General features: G+C 38.8%; 3 protein-coding genes across 4 annotated transcripts; 2 read left to right on the top strand and 1 right to left on the bottom strand.

The window, feature by feature from the left end:
* Positions 1-8: 8 nt before the first annotated feature.
* Positions 9-4620, top strand: eif2b1 (eukaryotic translation initiation factor 2B, subunit 1 alpha). The gene is made up of 10 exons (XM_079486406.1): positions 9-209; positions 338-436; positions 618-719; positions 791-927; positions 1031-1147; positions 1244-1356; positions 1710-1778; positions 1884-1959; positions 2046-2171; positions 4375-4620. The coding sequence occupies exons 2-10, from the start codon at positions 424-426 to the stop codon at positions 4528-4530; spliced, it is 909 nt and encodes a 302-aa protein (XP_079342532.1). The 5' UTR covers positions 9-209; positions 338-423; the 3' UTR covers positions 4531-4620.
* Positions 4621-4945: 325 nt separating this feature from the next.
* Positions 4946-10014, bottom strand: vps33a (VPS33A core subunit of CORVET and HOPS complexes). Its single transcript, XM_079486390.1, has 13 exons — positions 9848-10014; positions 9493-9558; positions 9252-9379; positions 8926-9112; positions 8644-8760; positions 8380-8554; positions 8112-8305; positions 7803-7929; positions 7267-7334; positions 6929-7066; positions 6380-6517; positions 6125-6293; positions 4946-5322 (listed from the first exon to the last, which is right to left on the bottom strand). The coding sequence occupies exons 1-13, from the start codon at positions 9947-9949 to the stop codon at positions 5129-5131; spliced, it is 1803 nt and encodes a 600-aa protein (XP_079342516.1). The 5' UTR covers positions 9950-10014; the 3' UTR covers positions 4946-5128.
* A 202-nt stretch (positions 10015-10216) lies between these two features.
* aldh2.2 (aldehyde dehydrogenase 2 family member, tandem duplicate 2) lies at positions 10217-18118 on the top strand. 2 transcript variants are annotated; one of them, XM_079486420.1, is made up of 14 exons: positions 10217-10450; positions 10984-11140; positions 12288-12392; positions 12506-12646; positions 12800-12879; positions 12979-13090; positions 14982-15110; positions 15193-15306; positions 15824-15926; positions 16071-16255; positions 16349-16513; positions 16715-16872; positions 16973-17087; positions 17369-18118. In XM_079486420.1, the coding sequence occupies exons 2-14, from the start codon at positions 11030-11032 to the stop codon at positions 17399-17401; spliced, it is 1551 nt and encodes a 516-aa protein (XP_079342546.1). In that variant the 5' UTR covers positions 10217-10450; positions 10984-11029; the 3' UTR covers positions 17402-18118. The 2 variants fall into 2 exon arrangements, with proteins under 2 accessions (XP_079342546.1, XP_079342545.1); XM_079486419.1 differs by lacking the exon at positions 10217-10450 and having other exon boundaries at positions 10720-11140.
* The last annotated feature ends 15 nt before the right edge of the window (positions 18119-18133 follow it).

Genomic DNA, 18133 nt, shown 5'->3' on the forward strand with positions numbered 1-18133 from the left:
GCCAAACCAAGCGCCAGTGTTGCCAGATCCCGCTTGAGAAACTGTCACGTGAATCGCGATAACGTTTTCCCTTTACGGTGAACTCCAGGCAAATAACAATCACATATCAAACCATATATTTTATGAGTATAAATATAAGAGAATTGAGCTATAGCGGTCTTCTGTAGGTGCTCGTGCTTGGCAGTAGGTGGCGATAACGCTCCGTTCACGTGCGTAACGCACCGCTACAGAAACGTAGAGAAAGTGTAACGCCAGTTCATCCTAAAGCGCTGCTTATGTCAATATATTTATTACATCATATCTTCTTCTGTTCATATTTGAAGTTTATGTATTTTAGTTTTCTGGACGGTTTGCTGCCGTCAAAGGTCGTTTGCAGGACATCCCACAAGTACATGTGAATTTTAAAATCCCTCATTTTTCATTATGGAAGAGAGAGGTGAGTTTGATCTCATTTTGCTGATGCCAGTGAAATGAATGATGAAAATAAACCATGGTTTTACAAATCTGTAGTAAATGGTTAATTTTGATGACTTTTTATTTGAGTTGTGACATTGTGGTCAACTGTATTGCTGTAGTGGTGGGTTGGTTAGTTTCACCATCTTGCTGATGTTTTCCAGAGCTGGTGGAATATTTCAGGACACAGACCAGAGAGCGTCCAGATGTGGCTTCAGCCGTGGCTGCCATAAGCTCGCTGCTGGAGTTCCTGAAGAGAGATCAGAGTCGGTTTCTTCTTTTTCTTATATCAGCATATATGAGCACTGGATGTGAACTGATGCCTGTCATTCTCCAGGTGAGACGATCCTCGGCCTGAGAGAGAACATGACGCAGGCCATTCATAGACTACAGGAGACGGATTCATCGGTCGCCGTGTCTTCTGGAGGAGAACTCTTCCTGCGGTTCATCAGCCTCACCTCACTGGAGCATCCCGTCAGTTTGACATTTTGTCTTTATTAAGTTTATTAAAAGACAGGATCTCTTTCTGTTTTGCAGAATGCGTGAGTTAAACGATCACCTGCTTTTTGTCCCACAGGATCTCTCACGGTGTAAGAATGTGATGATAGAGAGAGGAGAACTGTTCTTGAAGAAAATATCCTTGTCTAGGGAAAAAGTGGCCAAACTTTGCCACACGTTCATCAAAGATGGAGCTGTAAGTATGGTGGTAACAATGAAACGCATTAGAAAGAACTAATGTATGAAGCATTCTGCTCATGGATAAGCGTGCACCTCTGCTTTTGTCCTGCAGAAAATCCTGACGCACTCTTCATCCAGAGTCGTGTTAAAGGTTCTGGAAAACGCAGCCGCTGATAACAAACGCTTCACTGTGTATGTTACTGAATCACAGCCGGATTCAGCAGGGTGACTCATTTCTTATCCACTTTTCTTTGAACGCCTTGCTATGAATGATGTTTACTTTGGCAGATTTAATTCAACCGTCGTCATTGTTTAGAATACAAGTAGGCCGAGAGGGCCGATTAAAAGCAGTTTGCATGTAACCAGAAGCGCAAATAGCGTAGTAATAAGTACATGTTCGTATATATACAATAAATGTTTTTAGGGAGTGCAGCGAAAGCAGAGACCAGCTAAATGCAAACCACTTTAAACTCAGAATGCAAATATAGAATATAGAAGTATAAATATAGTGCATTATACAGAAATATCAAGTTAAATTTTTTAATGCTTCATTCTTGTTTTCCCCCATTCCCTTAAAGTAAACTTATGGCAGAAAAACTGCGCAAACTCAATATTCCTGTCACAGTAGTGCTGGATGCTGCGGTCGGGTAAGTGAGAGATCAACTTCGATTATTTGGTGTAGGTCGTCTATGACTTCATGAGGGGAAAGTACATTTTTTACTAAATAACATTTGATACACTTGTGATTTCAGATACATCATGGAAAAAGTGGATCTGGTGATCGTGGGAGCTGAAGGTGTTGTGGAGAGCGGAGGTGTTATCAACAAGGTCAGAAAAAGTTCCGCTGTTGTCTCATACTGTTTAATATATCTTTGAAATCTAAAAGTAATCATGTCATTTTGTTTTTCTCTTAGATTGGTACCTATCAGATGGCAGTTTGCTCCAAAGCACACAACAAACCATTTTATGTGGTGGCAGAAAGTTTTAAGTTTGTGCGACTTTTCCCCCTTAACCAGCAGGATGTACCCGATAGATTTAAGGTACGTTTGTTTGAAAGTCATTTGCACTCATAACATGTCTACACTTTTTGCCAGACCCTTATAATTTAAAGGTCCCGTGTATGAAATTTAGCGGCATGTAGTTGTGAGGTTGCATATTGCAACCAGCTGCTCACTCCACCCCTCCCTTTTGAAGCACTACGGTGGCTGACACAACATTTTCGCCTCTTTGCCGATCCTCTAAAAAATGTCAAGTCAAGTCAGCTTTATTTATATAGCGCTTTTTACAATTTTCATTGTTACAAAGCAGCTGTACAAGAAAACATTGACTATAAGCAAAACATAAAAGGTTATGGAAGTCAAAACACAGGTCAAATATCAGACACACAATAAATTCCTATATGCAGTGTTAATTAAATAAGACTATCAAATTCTAGCAGCCCCCCCAGCCAGGCAAACAGTACAAAACAGTGTGCAAACGGTGGCGAGGAACCCAAAACTCCATTGGAGGAGAAAAAAACCTCAGAGGGAAACCAGGCCTAACCAGGGGATTCCAGTTCCCCTCTGGCAAAAGCTGCAGCCTCTGCACAAGCTCGACAGTGCTGCACAACAAGGCAAAATAAAAAAGTTAGATTTAAAATTATCATTAATAATCTAATAGTGGCTGAAGTTTTGTAGAGTCGCCACGTCCTTCGTCCAGCATTTGTCAGGTCTGGGAATGGATTGCGCCCTGCCCGCTCCGGTAGCCTTGGACTGCATCCTGCCCGCTCTAGTAACCTTGGCACAATGAGACAAAACAGGCTGAGAGTAGAGTACTGTTCTGCACTCTTTGATGCAACAAATGCATCAGTTGTTATTGGAAGTGTCCCTGGTTCCGGTTGATCTAACTAGTGCAGCCTAGATCTTTGAAATATATATATTATGATAGTGTAGTGTATGCAAGATTAAAAAGATGCGTCTTTAGTCTAGATTTAAACTGACAGAGTGTGTCTGCCTCCCGGACAGTGCAGGGAAGACTGTTCCAAAGTTAAGGCGCTAGATAGGAAAAGGATCTGCCGCCTGCACTTGATTTTGAAATTCTAGGTATTACCAACTGACCTGACACCTGAGAGCGTAGTGCACGTGATGGACTATAATACGTTAGAAGTTCTCTCAAGTAGTGAGGAGCTAAACCATGCAAGGCTTAATAAGCACAATTTTAAAGTTTATGCGATGCTTTATAGGTAACCAGTGCAAGGTTGACAGAACCGGGCTAATATGCTCATACTTTTTTGTACTTGTAAGAACTCGAGCTGCCGCATTTTGGACCAGTTGGAGTTTTTGTAATAGGCCTGCAGGGCAACCACCTAATAGTGCATTACAGTAATCTAGTCTTGATGTCATAAAGGCATGTATAAGCTTCTCTGCATCTGATGGTGACAGCATATGACGTAGTTTAGATATATATTTAAGATGGAAAAACGCAATTTTACAGGTGTTGGCGACCTGGTTCTCAAATGACACAGTACTATCGAATATAAAACCAATATTCTTAGCTGAAGATGAGGGTTTTATGGAAGATCCATCAATAGTTAAGCAGTATTCTTGGTTGTTACGTAGGGTGGTTTTCGGTCCGATAAGTAACACTTCAGTTTTGTCCGAGTTCAGTAATAAAAAATTGCTACTCATCCACTTTTTTATATCGACTATGCATTCCACTATTCGATGGAATTGCTGTGTTTCACGAGGCTTCGAGGAAATATAGAGTTGCGTATCATCAGCATAACAGTGAAAGCTTACTCCGTGTTGCTTTATTATATCTGCTAGAGGTAGCATGTATAATGCGAAGAGCATAGGCCCTAAGACTGAGCCCTGTGGTACACCGTACTGGACTTGCGATTTGCGTGATACCTCATTGTTTATTGCTACATATTGAAAACGGTCGCATAAATAAGATCTAAGCCATTTCAAAGCTATTTCCTTAATACCGACATCATTTACGAGTCTATGTTCGAGTCTTGCTGTGGTCAATGGTGTCGAATGCAGCACTAAGATCGAGCAGCACCAATAAGGAGATACAACCTCGGTCGGACGCCATAAGCAGATCATTTGTAACTCTGATTAGATTTTTAAAAGTCAATTTGAGAAGTTTGACAAGTGAACGTAAATCATGTGAACGTAAAGTTTGCACTTATTTGTAAATCAAAAACAGTTGTCTTGTCATGCAAAATTCAAAAAAGATTTAAAACTCATCTTTCTCGTTCAGTACAAAGCAGACGTCCTGAAAAAATCACAAGATCTGAATCAGGAGCATCCCATGATCGACTACACGCCTCCTTCTCTCATTACATTACTCTTCACTGACCTCGGGGTGCTGACCCCATCTGCCGTCAGCGATGAACTCATCAAACTCTACTTATGATGATCTTCACAACAATTGTTGATGTACGACCCAGACGGATTGTTCAATTGACACATTTATTATTAAATTATCTTGTTTCAATCAAGTGAGAATGGACTCTAGATTCTTTTCATGATGCCCAGTACTCAATTTATAAACCACCCACACGTGTGTCAAAAGGCATAGAGACAACAAATATATTTTTAAAGGTCCAGGGGGGTTTATACTAAAATGTTTTTATGTGGTGGACAAATTATTTTAATGCCTGAAAAATATATTTTGTCATTTTAAATGCACATACTATGCTTCCAGTTTATTTGTGTATGCAACCATGATGAACACGTAATTTAAGCAAATGTTATTTCGTTAGAAGACCAACAATTCACCACGCTGACACAGTGAACATGTGGAAAACATTTGTTTACTCAAGCTACCGTCAAGTATTTATCACACGTTTATTTCGATAATTTAGTAACAGGCAACATAAAAAAACGTATCAGTTTTTTCAATTTATAAAATAATACAGCTTGTGGAAATATACATGTATACACAACATTAAAGTTTGGGAAGAAGATGCTCCTGGGACAATATTGATGTCCTTCAGCTTCACATGGTTAATTTAAAACAACGGAGCCTCGGGATGATCCATCAGAGACTTTATCCAGCTAGTACCGTTGATCAGTTTGGTTGTGGCTATAATATATTCTGTCCCACTGTCTTCCATCTGAGACAAGAACCTCAAAGCTGCAATTTCAGCATAAGTCACTCCACCCAGGAAAAAGACAAGAGTCGTTCTGCTTTCCCCCGGCTGACCTGCAAACAGAAGAGTATGTTGCCTCCATCACAATTTATAAAATCATTATCAGGAGTGTTGAGAATTTTTTTTATGTGTTTAAAAGATCTGATTTGTTAAATAAGTGTGAAAATAAGCACATAAATACACTACCGCTCAAAAGTCTTTGGACACTCGAGTGAAATGTTTCTTGCTTTAAAAAAACATTTGATCTGAAAGTAGTTTTTTACATTTACATTTACATTTATTCATTTGGCAGACGCTTTTATCCAAAGCGACTTACAAGTAGTTTTTTTTTTTATACAGTGGCACATTACTGCAGAGCAATCAGGGGTAAGGTGCCTTGCTCAAGGGCCCTTCAGTCATGACCTGCTGGTACTGAGATTAGAACCGGCAACCTTCTGATCACAAGCCCAACGCTCTGACCATTAGGCCACAATTGGCCAAAAAACTAACATCTTATGTAGTGAATTTGTTCTTTTAAATGGATGACTATGACTGAATAATGAAGAAAGAGCAGCCAATAGGAGCACAGAACAGATGGGAACTCCTTTTATAAAGCATCTCAGGTTGAGACCTCAAGAAGCTGCGTGATTCAAATTCTAGTCTTAAGGTAACAACTCTGAAATAGAACACGTTTTAATTTATAATTTTTTAGTTACAACATAATTCCCCTACTTCCCTTTGTTTTATTTAATAATTTTTATTCTAAAATACGTAAAACTTTTGAGCGCTAGCGTACTGTGTTAACACAACCCATGAAGAAGCACTGCAGAAAACCATCGTCAAAAATAATAAATAACACCAATAGTCATCACTTACGTTTCTTGTGAAGGCCTGCGGGAAGCTGCTGTCTTTCCTCAAAGTGAGGACCAGGTAACATCTTCAGCACCTCCTCTATGCTCCTCCAGCCGGGTCGTGCCAGCAGCTGAGTGAGACGAACGCTCAGAGGAGCGTAACCGCTGTACACATACGAGATGTCGTTGGGGTTCTGAAGACAAATTAAACCAAAGTCATGAGCAAAATACAACCGAAAGTGCTACAGCAACACCAGGACAAATGAACAAATACACAGGCCTGTTCGTTTGTATCCTCCATCCACAGCTTCAGGGTTTTTCTGATTGTAGGGTAGTTGTTTCTCATGGTGCTCTGAGGTTTGAGCAACCCAACCTTTTCCAGGTTGTTGATGGTCAGAATGTGCTCGTAGCCGTACGTCTACACCAAAATATGATCATGTCAGTTTAAGGCTGATTTTCAGTCTGGACTTGTTGCAGAAAGTCTGTGCCAATCTGCAAATTTGATCAGTTTCTATCTGAAACTTTCAAAAAGTCTGCAAGTGTGTGATGTCTAGTTTAAAAAAATCTGTTCAGATTTTTAAAGTCTTTTAGTGAATTCCATCCATTAGAGAGAGAAACCACAAAACAGGACCAATATAACACATAAGATATTTACATATAAATAAATATATACGGGTTTCGGTGACTCGTATGCATAAGTGTGATCCTATAGTGACAGTAAAAGTTCATTGAAAACGATATACGGCGGTTTTATGAGCAATAAAATGCTTAAGGGGGACCTCTGAGAAAAATGTAATATTTAACAAAACACAAAACAATTCTGTCTTACTTGAAGGATTTCTCTCTTATAGTAGTCCAGGAGTTTCTGTTTGAGGCCGTTGTTACAGACAGACTGCATGCAAACCAGCCGCAGGATTTTTATGAGCGGATCCTTTTGTGCAATGCAGTCTTCTATATACGTGCACACCTGAGAATAACACCATACACTGAAATACCAGTCAAAGAAATGATCAAAATATGAAATAACTTCTAAATATTTTCTGCTCAACACTCGGAACAGTTGCTTACAGTATCCGGGGCTTTTTACATTATTATATCTTAATACATCTCTTTTTTTAATGATCCCAAATTTGATAAAAGATTGGATTCATGAACAGAGCAAGGCACCTTGTCTGTATCCACTCCAGTCATAAACTCCTGCTCGACTGTCAAATTGTCGAAGAAAACTTCTGAGGCTGAAACACAGAAAAAAATCAGTTTAATGCACTAAAAAATACACACCAAAGCCAACACTAATCTGAGCAGAGGTTCAAGTAAAAGGCCTCATTCTGATATTATATTAGAAGTTTGGCATATTTCTGAAGAAAGTCCTGACGTGAGTTTATCAAGGGAATTTGAATGTTTTCCCAATTTTCGATTCCAAGTTAATTTCTAAGGAAGTCAAATTATTACCAACAGCATGTAACAGTGACAGTGTTTTCATCGCACATTCAAAACAATACATAACAAGACTGAGGTTTTGAGAATCAAGTCAAAATTATGAGAATAAAGTAGTAGCATACAAGATAAATATCCATAATAAATATTAACTTAAATCTTATAATCTTTTTTTTTACTACTTTGCATTAAAACAATGTGAAATATCACAGACCCCGAGTTGAGAAAAAACAAAAAGAACAGGCAGGAATGTTTCTATGACTTGCTTGTTATGTCTTTAACGAGCTCAGCGATAGACGTGTGGTTAGCCAGAGAGCTGCGAGCCGCCTGCATGTGAGGCAACTGAGAAACAAACTGTTTGATCTCTCCAACCGTCTTTGCATTGTGTCGTTCCTACAATAGACAAATAAATATATGCTTATTTCATTATTTAAACAGTTAAAGGAACAGTTTCCGTCCAAAGCTGGTATGATGCTGTGCAGGCTGTTAGCTAGTGGTTTGTTTACGTTGCAGCTTCATTTACTTAAAAGTCAGCATCCGGTTCCTCCCATCTGCCTCTCAGAACAATCACAAACCTCAAACGCAGCAGATATAATCTTGGCTTTCTTGCTAAGAGCTGCGCCGACGGCATTGAAGTTCTTGTCACGTATTTCAGCGTAAAGCTCCTCGGCCGAATTGAGCTGCAGTTTTTTGGGTTCGGTGGGCAGATCTTTTCCACCTTCTTCCTGTTTCTTCTGTGCAAACTTCTCCGGTGGCAGCTTCACGTAACCTGTCAAAAAGGCATGGCAGAATAGTCTTTTAAATACTATTTTGACTTTTGAAATGATTCTTTAAAAAGTTTACCATTGGTGATGCCATAGATCTCATCGATGAGACCCTCATAAGTCAGCTGTGTGGCTAGGGGTGTGAGCAGGTCGACGTTGCGATCCAACAGCAGGAGTGTGTCAAACACGGGTAGGGTCGGAATGAGAGTGCCGGCAAACTCTCTCTTCATCCGCAACATCATGTTGGCCACATGCTAAAAGAAAAGACATCATATCCCAAATTGAAAGAAAAACAAAGCCTACATTTTTTATATAACAACAACAATTTCACTTTTCTACTCACCCTTGCACATTCTCCTTTACCAAAGATCTGGGGTATTGTGCCATAAAGCGCTTGCAGAGTCATGAGGCCCTTGGCAGTGTGATACAGGCTTGTCTGATCATTCTCTAGATAACATTCCTTTCAAAAGAATGAAATAGACAAAGCCTTATTTGCTTATGTACATGTTCATTTCTGTATTGCATATCAAACGACATCATCATATATATTTATTTAAAAAAATGCTATACTTCTTCATAAGCACACTGCCTATTTTTAATGCATTCATGTAAAACTCTCTCTTACCCTAAAGGAATTCTCAGACTCCATAGAAAGGAGATCGCTGTCGTACGGAATGAGGTCCAGAATGTACTCATCGATGTTTGTAAAGGAGTTGAGAACGCCCTTCTCCTTCAGTCTCTGCTCACACAGAAGACTCCGGCGAGGCACAAACAGAATGTGAAAATCTCGCGGCGGCTGTAGTTTATCCTCACTGCAATGGGGAGAGAAAAAACAACACAAGCATTAAGGAAGAATGAACCTTGATAACCCAAACCTCTGACAGTTTCAACATATTTCACCATTTATTTCCAATATCAAGGTTATAAAGACGAGAATGAATATAATTAAACCTTGCAACGTTTTCTGCAATGATGTCCATTAGTTCCAGCCTCGGTCGAACAAAAAACACGATATTCTTGACGGCAGCAGAAGGTATATGACCTCCTTTAAGAGTGAACATTTTCTCCACTTCATGTTCCTTATTAAACAGACAAATGAAAGGAAGAGGGAGATGTTAAAATGTAAACGATGAAGGGTCACAATAAAAGGAAAAATGCCATTGTGTGTGTTTTTGTGAAGACAGTGACTTGCCTTCAGAAGTGAATACTGAGCTATCAACCCGAAAGGTCCAGTAAGATACTCGTCCCAAACAATGGCCTTTTAAAAAGATATAATAAAAACATTCAAGAATTAAAGGATGATGATGATGATGATGATGAAAACGTCTTATGTGATGATAATTTGTATACATTTAAGATCACCTAAACAACATTACAATACAACAGCTGCAGTAATAACGTCTTTTATACTTGATAACACACTAACTGCACAGTTCACATCTGCAGCGGATGTAATCGAGTAGGTGATGATGATACAGTGACAGCACGAGAGGGCCGCTGGATGTTAAAGAGTCCAGTTTACATGTTTTTAAAACAAAGATCTTTACCTTACTTCCGGAGCATTTATCTAGAAACTCACGCAGATCCTTCCGTGCAGCCTCCCGCAAAATATTTAAGTTGACTCTGCCGTAAGACAAATGAGACGCCATATTCACTACATTCAAATCACATGACACGGCCGTGGGGTGGTGTCACGTGATGTGTCTTTTAAAATAAAAGTCAGCGGAATTAATCGCCCCATTGCCAAAGAAAAATAAAAACAATTCGCTCTATATCGCGTTTATATCACACATGATCTGAACACATTATGAACACTTACATTTTTGGCCTTTGTTGAATGTATTTTAAAACGTAACATCACTGTTATGTGCAAAGTCTTTTACTTATATTACAAGAGTACGTGAAGAGTTGAAAGTATGTAATAAAAATGTCCACCGAGACCTATCATTATTACGGCTGTGTGTTTTGTTTGTTAATTAGAAAGGCTATCAAATTTAGTATATGCTTCATAGCCTTGATAGTTCAAAGTGTTTACAACTTACATTACAATTGTAGTATAAACGTCAATACCTAAAGAGACAAATCCATTTTTAAACATATGATTGTAGGCTGTAGAAAACATGGACAAGAAAATGTGATGCTCGGTCCAGGTAGGTGATTTAAAGTTAGTATTAAAATGCACCTTTGCAATTTGTCATCTGACTAATGCTAATTTGACATCACATTAAATAGACATCACGGTTCTTTGTTTCTATTTGAACTGGAATTGTGTTGTTTATTTCCCTCACAACATATATGATTATTTATTTAATTAAATTGTCCAAACTATATCGCAAAGTCACATTACGATCACGTAAAATAAACATATATTTCAGATATATTCATGCGTCAGTTTATTGGCAAGTTATTTTCACGCAACAGGTTAAGTGCGTGTAGAGCGGTGCGCTATCGACGTTTGTTGCCAAATCCGTACATTTTGGGTATTTTAGTTATTTTCAAATGACCGTACACTTTCACGCAAACAACGCGATCACTATAATCCTAACGTCAATCCGATGAAAACGGTCGCATACAAAGAAACGATACACCATTACTTAGATGCGTTATTATAGTATTTAAATGTTTTATTTTTGTCAATTTAATGGATTTCTCTTCACGATCTGGCAACCTCTTATATTTACAGCGCGTTTCCAGCAAAGTGTGCAGAGATCCAGCGAGTTGCGTTAAAGATGTTGCGCACGGTTTTCCAGCGAACTTTACCGCAAGTTTATCGCGTCTCCGCGTGCCGTCATTTAACGATTCCAGCGCCCAACACCCAACCAGACATCTACTATAACAAGGTAATGCACAGACTTTATATATTTACTTGAATTCAGGAGTTAGCAAGATGTTCGTATGTGCATTGATTGAAATATCCCTCAAAATATGTCTTAGAGTTTTTGTATAGTGATTATATTATTGGACTGTTATGGTTAGAATAAAGGCCAATGCACATTGAGTCCGACATATACGCACGTTAAGAAATCAATAAGGTCAATCACATTTAAACACAGCCTATGTTTAGACTCTGGGTTCCATTTTCTGCGTTTTTTGCATGCGTAACAACCATTTTGAGAGGAGTTTTGTACAATTCAGATTGTCAAATACGAACAAACGCATACGGAAATGTTGGACTGTATGTGCAAATACACCTAAAGGACGTGAATGGTCACGTGGTATGTCCTCAGGATTCAGATAACGCTTCACTCTACTCACGTGTATTGTACAGTTTCGACAGTTGACACGTGTATAGAGACAGTATGGTATATATACAGTTGGGTTCAAACTCCACGCATTGTCACCATGGGGATTGATTTTATACATAAGCTTTAAAGACAGCCCTATTCCCTAAAGTTTATTCATATAGATGATATTTTACTCGTGATCTCATCAGGGTTTTATCAAAAGCTTGGAGTGAGATCACATCCGGTTAGGGGAGGAGCCCTAGCGAAGCCCCGCCCCCCAATTTTACCCATCGTTCTTAATTAACCAGCACAAATTACATGTGGGGTTATTAATGTAACTAGAAAGACTATTAATAGAGTATATCATTTTAAATAAAATGAAGAAATACACTTTCATTCCTTCCCATATCCTCTAACAAGGTTTTTTTTTGACTGCATTAATATGTATACGATGGACTATATATAAAATGTTAGACGAGCTTTCTTCCAACTTACCTTGTCCGTCACGACGTGTGTTCGCGCGATATTGTTGGTTGCATAGTTACGAACGTACGGTGGCCGAGATACGTGCTGGCGGCAGGAAACGTCACTTTGTGTGCCTGCGCCTCGTATACAACGTTATATGTAAAGCTTGCAGGACATTATCTTGATCGTCGTGAGAAATACACGGTGTGGCGTGTGAACTGGTTGAATTGCGTGTGTCTCGCGGGCCAATACGTGAGACTTGAGAGCCCTGATCTCATTGATGTGTGTCTTGTCGCAGATTTTCATCAACAACGAGTGGCATGATGCAGTAGGTAAGAAAACCTTCCCAACCATCAATCCAGCTACCGGTGATGTTATCTGTCAGGTCGCTGAGGCTGATAAGGTAGGCGTGTGTTTTATTCATCTCCTCTGAATGAACGTCACACAATGAACTGGATGTTTTTCTGTGGACAGCATGTTGAAAGCATGATGTTTGTTTTTCTGCTCTGCTTTCAGCTGGATGTGGACAAAGCTGTGGAAGCTGCCAGAAATGCCTTTAAGCTTGGGTCTCCGTGGCGACGCATGGACGCATCATATCGTGGACTGCTCCTGAGCCGACTGGCCGACTGCATTGAGAGAGACTCTGCCTATTTAGCTGTGAGACACTTGTCTTGTACTTTGTCGTTTGTTTTATATATAAATCGTGCATATGCTTCACTGGAAAATACAAATAAGGCCTTCAATAAAATCGTTGATGGCTCCTCTTGGTTATATAAAGACCCATGTTTGTTGTGTTTGTATTTTGAATAGGCGCTTGAGACTCTTGACAATGGGAAGCCGTATGCAGTCTCCTACACTGTGGATGTGCCCATGGTGGTCAAATGCTTGAGGTGGAAATGCCAGTCTGTGCATTTTTTGGCCACAATAACTGTGTGGAGAACTACATATCACATCTAAGCAGTTTTAAACGTCATTGTTTATGTCTGTAGGTATTTTGCTGGGTGGGCCGACAAATGGGAGGGGAAGACTATTCCGATTGATGGGGATTACTTCTGTTACACGAGACATGAACCCGTCGGAGTGTGTGGCCAAATTATACCTGTAAGTATGTGCGACGGGAACACTGTTTCATTTTCAATCATTAGCATATTGCACCTGAAAAGCTTTGAAACATGTTGAAACATGATCATAAATATCACAAAAGGTTTCAAACGCATGAATCTTTGGATTTACTTGCCGTATTGTTGTGGTCTCTATATATTCTTTTGGTCATGCAGGGTGTACAGTTCCCAGGTTGTTTTTCTGGTATTTTTAGTTTTTCTTTGATTATCTGCAGGCACCGTTGGCTAAATGTTATTAACTCTTTCCCCACCAGTGTTTTTAGTAGAAAAGTCAGTCTGCGCAAACATTTATTTTACATTTTCACGTAACTTTCTTCCTTTATGAATATTTGAACGTACATTATATGTCAAAAGAGAGAACAGAGCCTCTGCTTTTAAACAAACTTTTTTTTATCTCTTCCCGAATGTGGGAAGCATTCCAAACTAAAGTTGAGCCGAGTAAACTGTTTTTTCATAGACTTCCTTCAGGTCAGATTTAGGACAAAGATCAGCATAATAGCACCCCCTACTTTACCAGAGCCGTTGAAAAGCAGAGTTACGACACACTTTGACTCTCGCTGCAGAGTATTTGTATTTTCTCTGACATATTTATTTGTACTTTGTCAGTTTTTAACCTGTATGTGCACTGAAGCTTCTGTCACTGAGACAAATGTAAAGCTCATTCTGATAAAATGTATAATAGCATTTAGTCTCATGAGTGTTAGAGAGACAGTATTAATCAGTTTCGTATGTTAAATTTGACTAGGAAGAATGCATAATGTGCAATACATTAACGCTATGAATGCATTCATCTGTTTCTTATACTTCTATGATCATCAGTACATACCAATGTTAAGACATTCACATAAAAATCACAATTTATCAATAAATAATCAATGATTGCAAGTAAGTGATGTAACGCTGAATGATGAAAACAAAGTCAGTCAGTAAGAGATTTTATTAGATCATTTATACAGAGAGAGGGAAGATAATAGTGATGCACTGAAATTTAGGCTGCCCAAAATGGCTTTATGGGTTTCGGCCGAAAGAAAAAACTGTCCGAAAAAAATGCCGAAATATCCGCCGCCCGCGCCTTCCCCTTCAGTGCTCGCGCTCACGCTAGCTGTTATCAAAGGACGATATTGTAAGTGCGCCATAACAAAGGCTGAAACTAATAAATATAACAAATGATGGAAAATGATACCGACAACTGAGCGTGACCTTGTTCTTTATTGTCGGAGCTCACGCGCATTGACTCGAGCGAGTTTTAAAGCTAAACTTAAAACGCAACAAATTCTTCCCATGCGAATGATCAGCAGACGATCTGTTAGTAACCGATGATGAATCACTACCGGTTTCGGCGCACGATTTTCATTGCGTTGCATCACTAGTAGATTAGATTAGACACTAGTAGTAGTACATTTTATTTAATAAGCAGTCTTTATAGAAAACATTCAACCAAACATACAGATGCAGAAAATACATTTTTATTTAGGAAAGCAATGTTTTGTTTCTTATAATAAAACACCAGTTTTACAGAGAGTATTTTAATCAATTTACCTCTGAATGACTTTGGGAAATAGTGAAATGAATCTGCTTCAATGCAATATTTGGAACTATAGAGCCTTCCATGACACCAGTTACTTCCGCATTCCATTCTTCCAACACACGTCTGTGTGAGGGTCGCAACTCTGTTTTTCAACGGCTCTGCCAATAACATCAAGTCTTGGCGTTGTTCTGTTACCAGCATTCTTCAATATAACTTATTTTGTGTTCTGCAGAAAGATCTGAAAGTCATACAGGATTGAAATGACTAAAGGGTGAATAAATGATTTAAAATGTTTGGCTGAACTATGCCTTTAATGTGTGTTCTCTCTTCTCCTGTCCCACAGTGGAACTTCCCTATGTTGATGCAGGCGTGGAAGCTCGGTCCTGCTCTGGCTACAGGAAACACAGTTGTGATGAAGGTGGCAGAGCAAACCCCTCTCACTGCGCTCTATGTTGCCAGTCTTATCAAAGAGGTGACTGCCATTGTTAAATTTGCCATTAATAAAACAATAAATAAGACTTTACTGACTTGAATCTTTCCATACGTTGGTTTAGGTGGGTTTCCCTGCTGGTGTTGTCAACATCATCCCAGGAATGGGTCCCACGGCAGGGGCAGCCATCGCATCTCACATGGATGTTGACAAAGTAGCATTCACCGGCTCCACCAGCGTAAGAACATTTTCTTGGAAATGTTTGGATGATTCTGTCCTGTAAATGTGATGCTCTCTGAAGTCAAAAGTATAAGACAGTCATACTGAACTTTTTTTCACGTTTTATTAAACAACTCAAAGTCAAATAAAACATCGACCTAAATGTTCCCAAAAGAATCTTTAACTAAATGAAAATAAAACATGTTAACCTAGCAATAAACTGAATAAGCTATATTAACAAAACTAAAATAAAAATAACTCTGCTTGAGATCGGACTATTTTGACTTTATAATACTGTTACATTTTGTTATCTCTATAAATAAAGTGTACAGAAATAACTTGGAATCGATATATTCATATTGGTTCAAATTATAAATATAATTCCACTTACAGCTCTTTAACCGTTTCTCTTAAAGGCATCAGCTGGGACACTATGTCCTATTACATTCACTTCAATGCTGATGCCTCTGTCGTTCTTGGCCATGTAATGCTGTTTGCGGCTATATTTTTAAACCAGTCTTATTTTTATTTTCTAGGTAGGTCAGCTCATCCAGAAAGCCTCCGGCAGCAGTAATCTTAAGAAGGTGACACTGGAGCTGGGAGGAAAGAGTCCCAACATCATTTTATCAGATGCTAACAGTGAGTTCAGTCTTTTATCCTGACACGCATTACATCTACTTAAACTATCATTTTCCATCTTCTGAAGCTTAAAACAATATACAAGGATAGAAATGCGATGTTTAAAACAAGATAAACATAAACTTTTGATATTTGTGTTTGCAGTGGAGGAAGCCGTTGAGCAGGCCCATTTTGCCCTCTTCTTTAACCAGGGACAGTGTTGCTGTGCGGGCTCTCGTACGTTCGTGCAGAAGAACATCTATGATGAATTTATGGAGAGAAGTGTGGAGAGAGCCAAGAAGACGATCGTGGGAGACCCCTTTGATCTGAAAACCGAGCAGGGACCCCAGGTACAGCTTTATAAACATCTGCTTAAAATATAAATGTCTGAATCTCACAATCAATGTTGCGAGCCGGTTTTTTGTTTTCTCACGTGGCTGAAGGTGGATGAGGACCAGTTCCAGAAGATTCTGGGTTACATCAGCAACGGGAAGCGTGAGGGTGCCAAACTGATGCATGGTGGGGGGGTGGCAGCTGACCGCGGTTACTTCATCCAGCCCACCATTTTCGGTGACGTTCAGGATAACATGACAATCGCTCGAGAGGAGGTCTCGCTCTCCACTATATTGTCAACACATTATCACATTTAATATAATATATCCTTTTATTTATTATTGCGGTGAGCGCAATACCATTTACATTGCAAAACAAACCACATGTCATTCTGGTGGGGTTTATTATGCAATATTGATTTACGGATTATACATTCTGTCCTCCAATAATATGCTGTCCTCTTTCTCTGCTGATAGATCTTTGGACCGGTGATGCAGGTTCTGAAGTTTCAATCCGTAGAGGAAGTTATCGAGAGAGCCAATGACAGTAAATATGGCCTGGCAGCTGCTGTTTTCACCAAAGACATTGACAAGGCCAATTATGTCTCCAACGGCCTGCGTGCTGGGACCGTGTGGTAAGTGTGTAGTAATTTAAATAACAGCTCTGGTAGGACATTGAATAAATGATGCATGTCTACTTTGCTCACATATGGCTTGTGTGTTTTATTTTATTAGGATCAACTGCTACGACGTGTTTGCAGTTCAAGCACCCTTTGGAGGTTATAAAGCCTCAGGAATTGGCCGTGAACAGGGACAGTATGTACTGGACAACTACACAGAGGTCAAGACGGTATGGCTTTACCATAACAGGGCATCCAAATGAAACTCCGTTCATATTGCTGAAAAGACTTCTAAAGCCAAAACAACTTCTCTCACGTTGTCACAGATTTGTGGCTTCATTTATTTATGACGATAAAAAAATCATGAGATATGCGTTTATCCATTTTTTTCAAACACTATTTACACGGTTCAGGATCAAATCACATAGAAAATTGACGCTTTCTGTTGATTTTGTCTATCGTAAAGAATTGCATGTGTTCATGTTCTTTTCATTTCTTTTCACTTCTTTAGGTTACCACCAAGGTTCCACAAAAAAATTCTTAGATGGTCGGAGGTGTCTGAAGAAGCTGACAAGCACATTATTAAAATGTAATTCTGCCTCAATGTCATCAAGTAATATGTTGTTAGTATTAACTAAGAGTTAAAAGTATTAACTTTTATTAATTCTATTCCATATAAGAATTACATAACAATCACTGTTTAATTGCATGCGAATGTTTCTATCTTTTGTTCATTCTTTGTTTTAAAGCACTTAAATACTTGTATATTTCTCTATTTGTTATTATGCAGTAAAAGAACACTAACAGAGATTAAATAGAAATGTGTCTGTGCTTTTTATCAAACAAATAAAAAACCAGCAGCTCGACTATTTACTTGCATGTTTTATAGTCTTGCCTGGTCCATTATGTGGGCAATGTTGACCCACGATTTTTGCATTAATACTGAAATAAAAGAAAGAAAAATATAAATGAGTAAAAACTGTGCCAATTTATCCAACATCATGCTTGAAATTGTATAAGCTCAAATTGTGTAGAACCTTATTATAACCTTTTCAAAGTGAGAAATATTGGATTTATTTTGATCATTTGATCATTGAAACATTAATATGCCAAATCCAGTCAGCCGTTAAACCATGTTCAATTAATTTTTAGTGAATCGTTTAACGTGAACAAACAATGTAAGTATGCAATAAAAATTTAATTAAACGTTTTTTAACCTTTAAAGAAATAGTTTGACGTCATACTGCGCTGCGCAGACTGCTCGGTGCACGACATT

The sequence above is a fragment of the Barbatula barbatula genome (genome assembly GCF_947034865.1).
Source record: "Barbatula barbatula genome assembly, chromosome: 2".
Classification (NCBI taxonomy): Eukaryota; Metazoa; Chordata; class Actinopteri; order Cypriniformes; family Nemacheilidae; genus Barbatula; species Barbatula barbatula.

Coding starts and splice junctions, on each gene's coding strand:
- eif2b1 (XM_079486406.1), top strand. Junction 1,779..1,883: donor GTGCTGGATGCTGCGGTCGG/GTAAGTGAGAGA, acceptor TTGTGATTTCAG/ATACATCATGGAAAAAGTGG. Junction 1,960..2,045: donor GCGGAGGTGTTATCAACAAG/GTCAGAAAAAGT, acceptor TTTTTCTCTTAG/ATTGGTACCTATCAGATGGC.
- vps33a (XM_079486390.1), bottom strand. CDS start 9,949: ATGGCGTCTCATTTGTCTTACGGCAGAGTCAACTTAAATATTTTGCGG. Junction 8,555..8,643: donor GTAAAGGAGAATGTGCAAGG/GTGAGTAGAAAA, acceptor CTTTTCTTTTAG/CATGTGGCCAACATGATGTT. Junction 5,323..6,124: donor CGCAGGCCTTCACAAGAAAC/GTAAGTGATGAC, acceptor TTCTGTTTGCAG/GTCAGCCGGGGGAAAGCAGA.
- aldh2.2 (XM_079486420.1), top strand. CDS start 11,030: ATGTTGCGCACGGTTTTCCAGCGAACTTTACCGCAAGTTTATCGCGTC. Junction 16,514..16,714: donor TGACAATCGCTCGAGAGGAG/GTCTCGCTCTCC, acceptor CTCTGCTGATAG/ATCTTTGGACCGGTGATGCA. Junction 16,873..16,972: donor CTGCGTGCTGGGACCGTGTG/GTAAGTGTGTAG, acceptor TTATTTTATTAG/GATCAACTGCTACGACGTGT.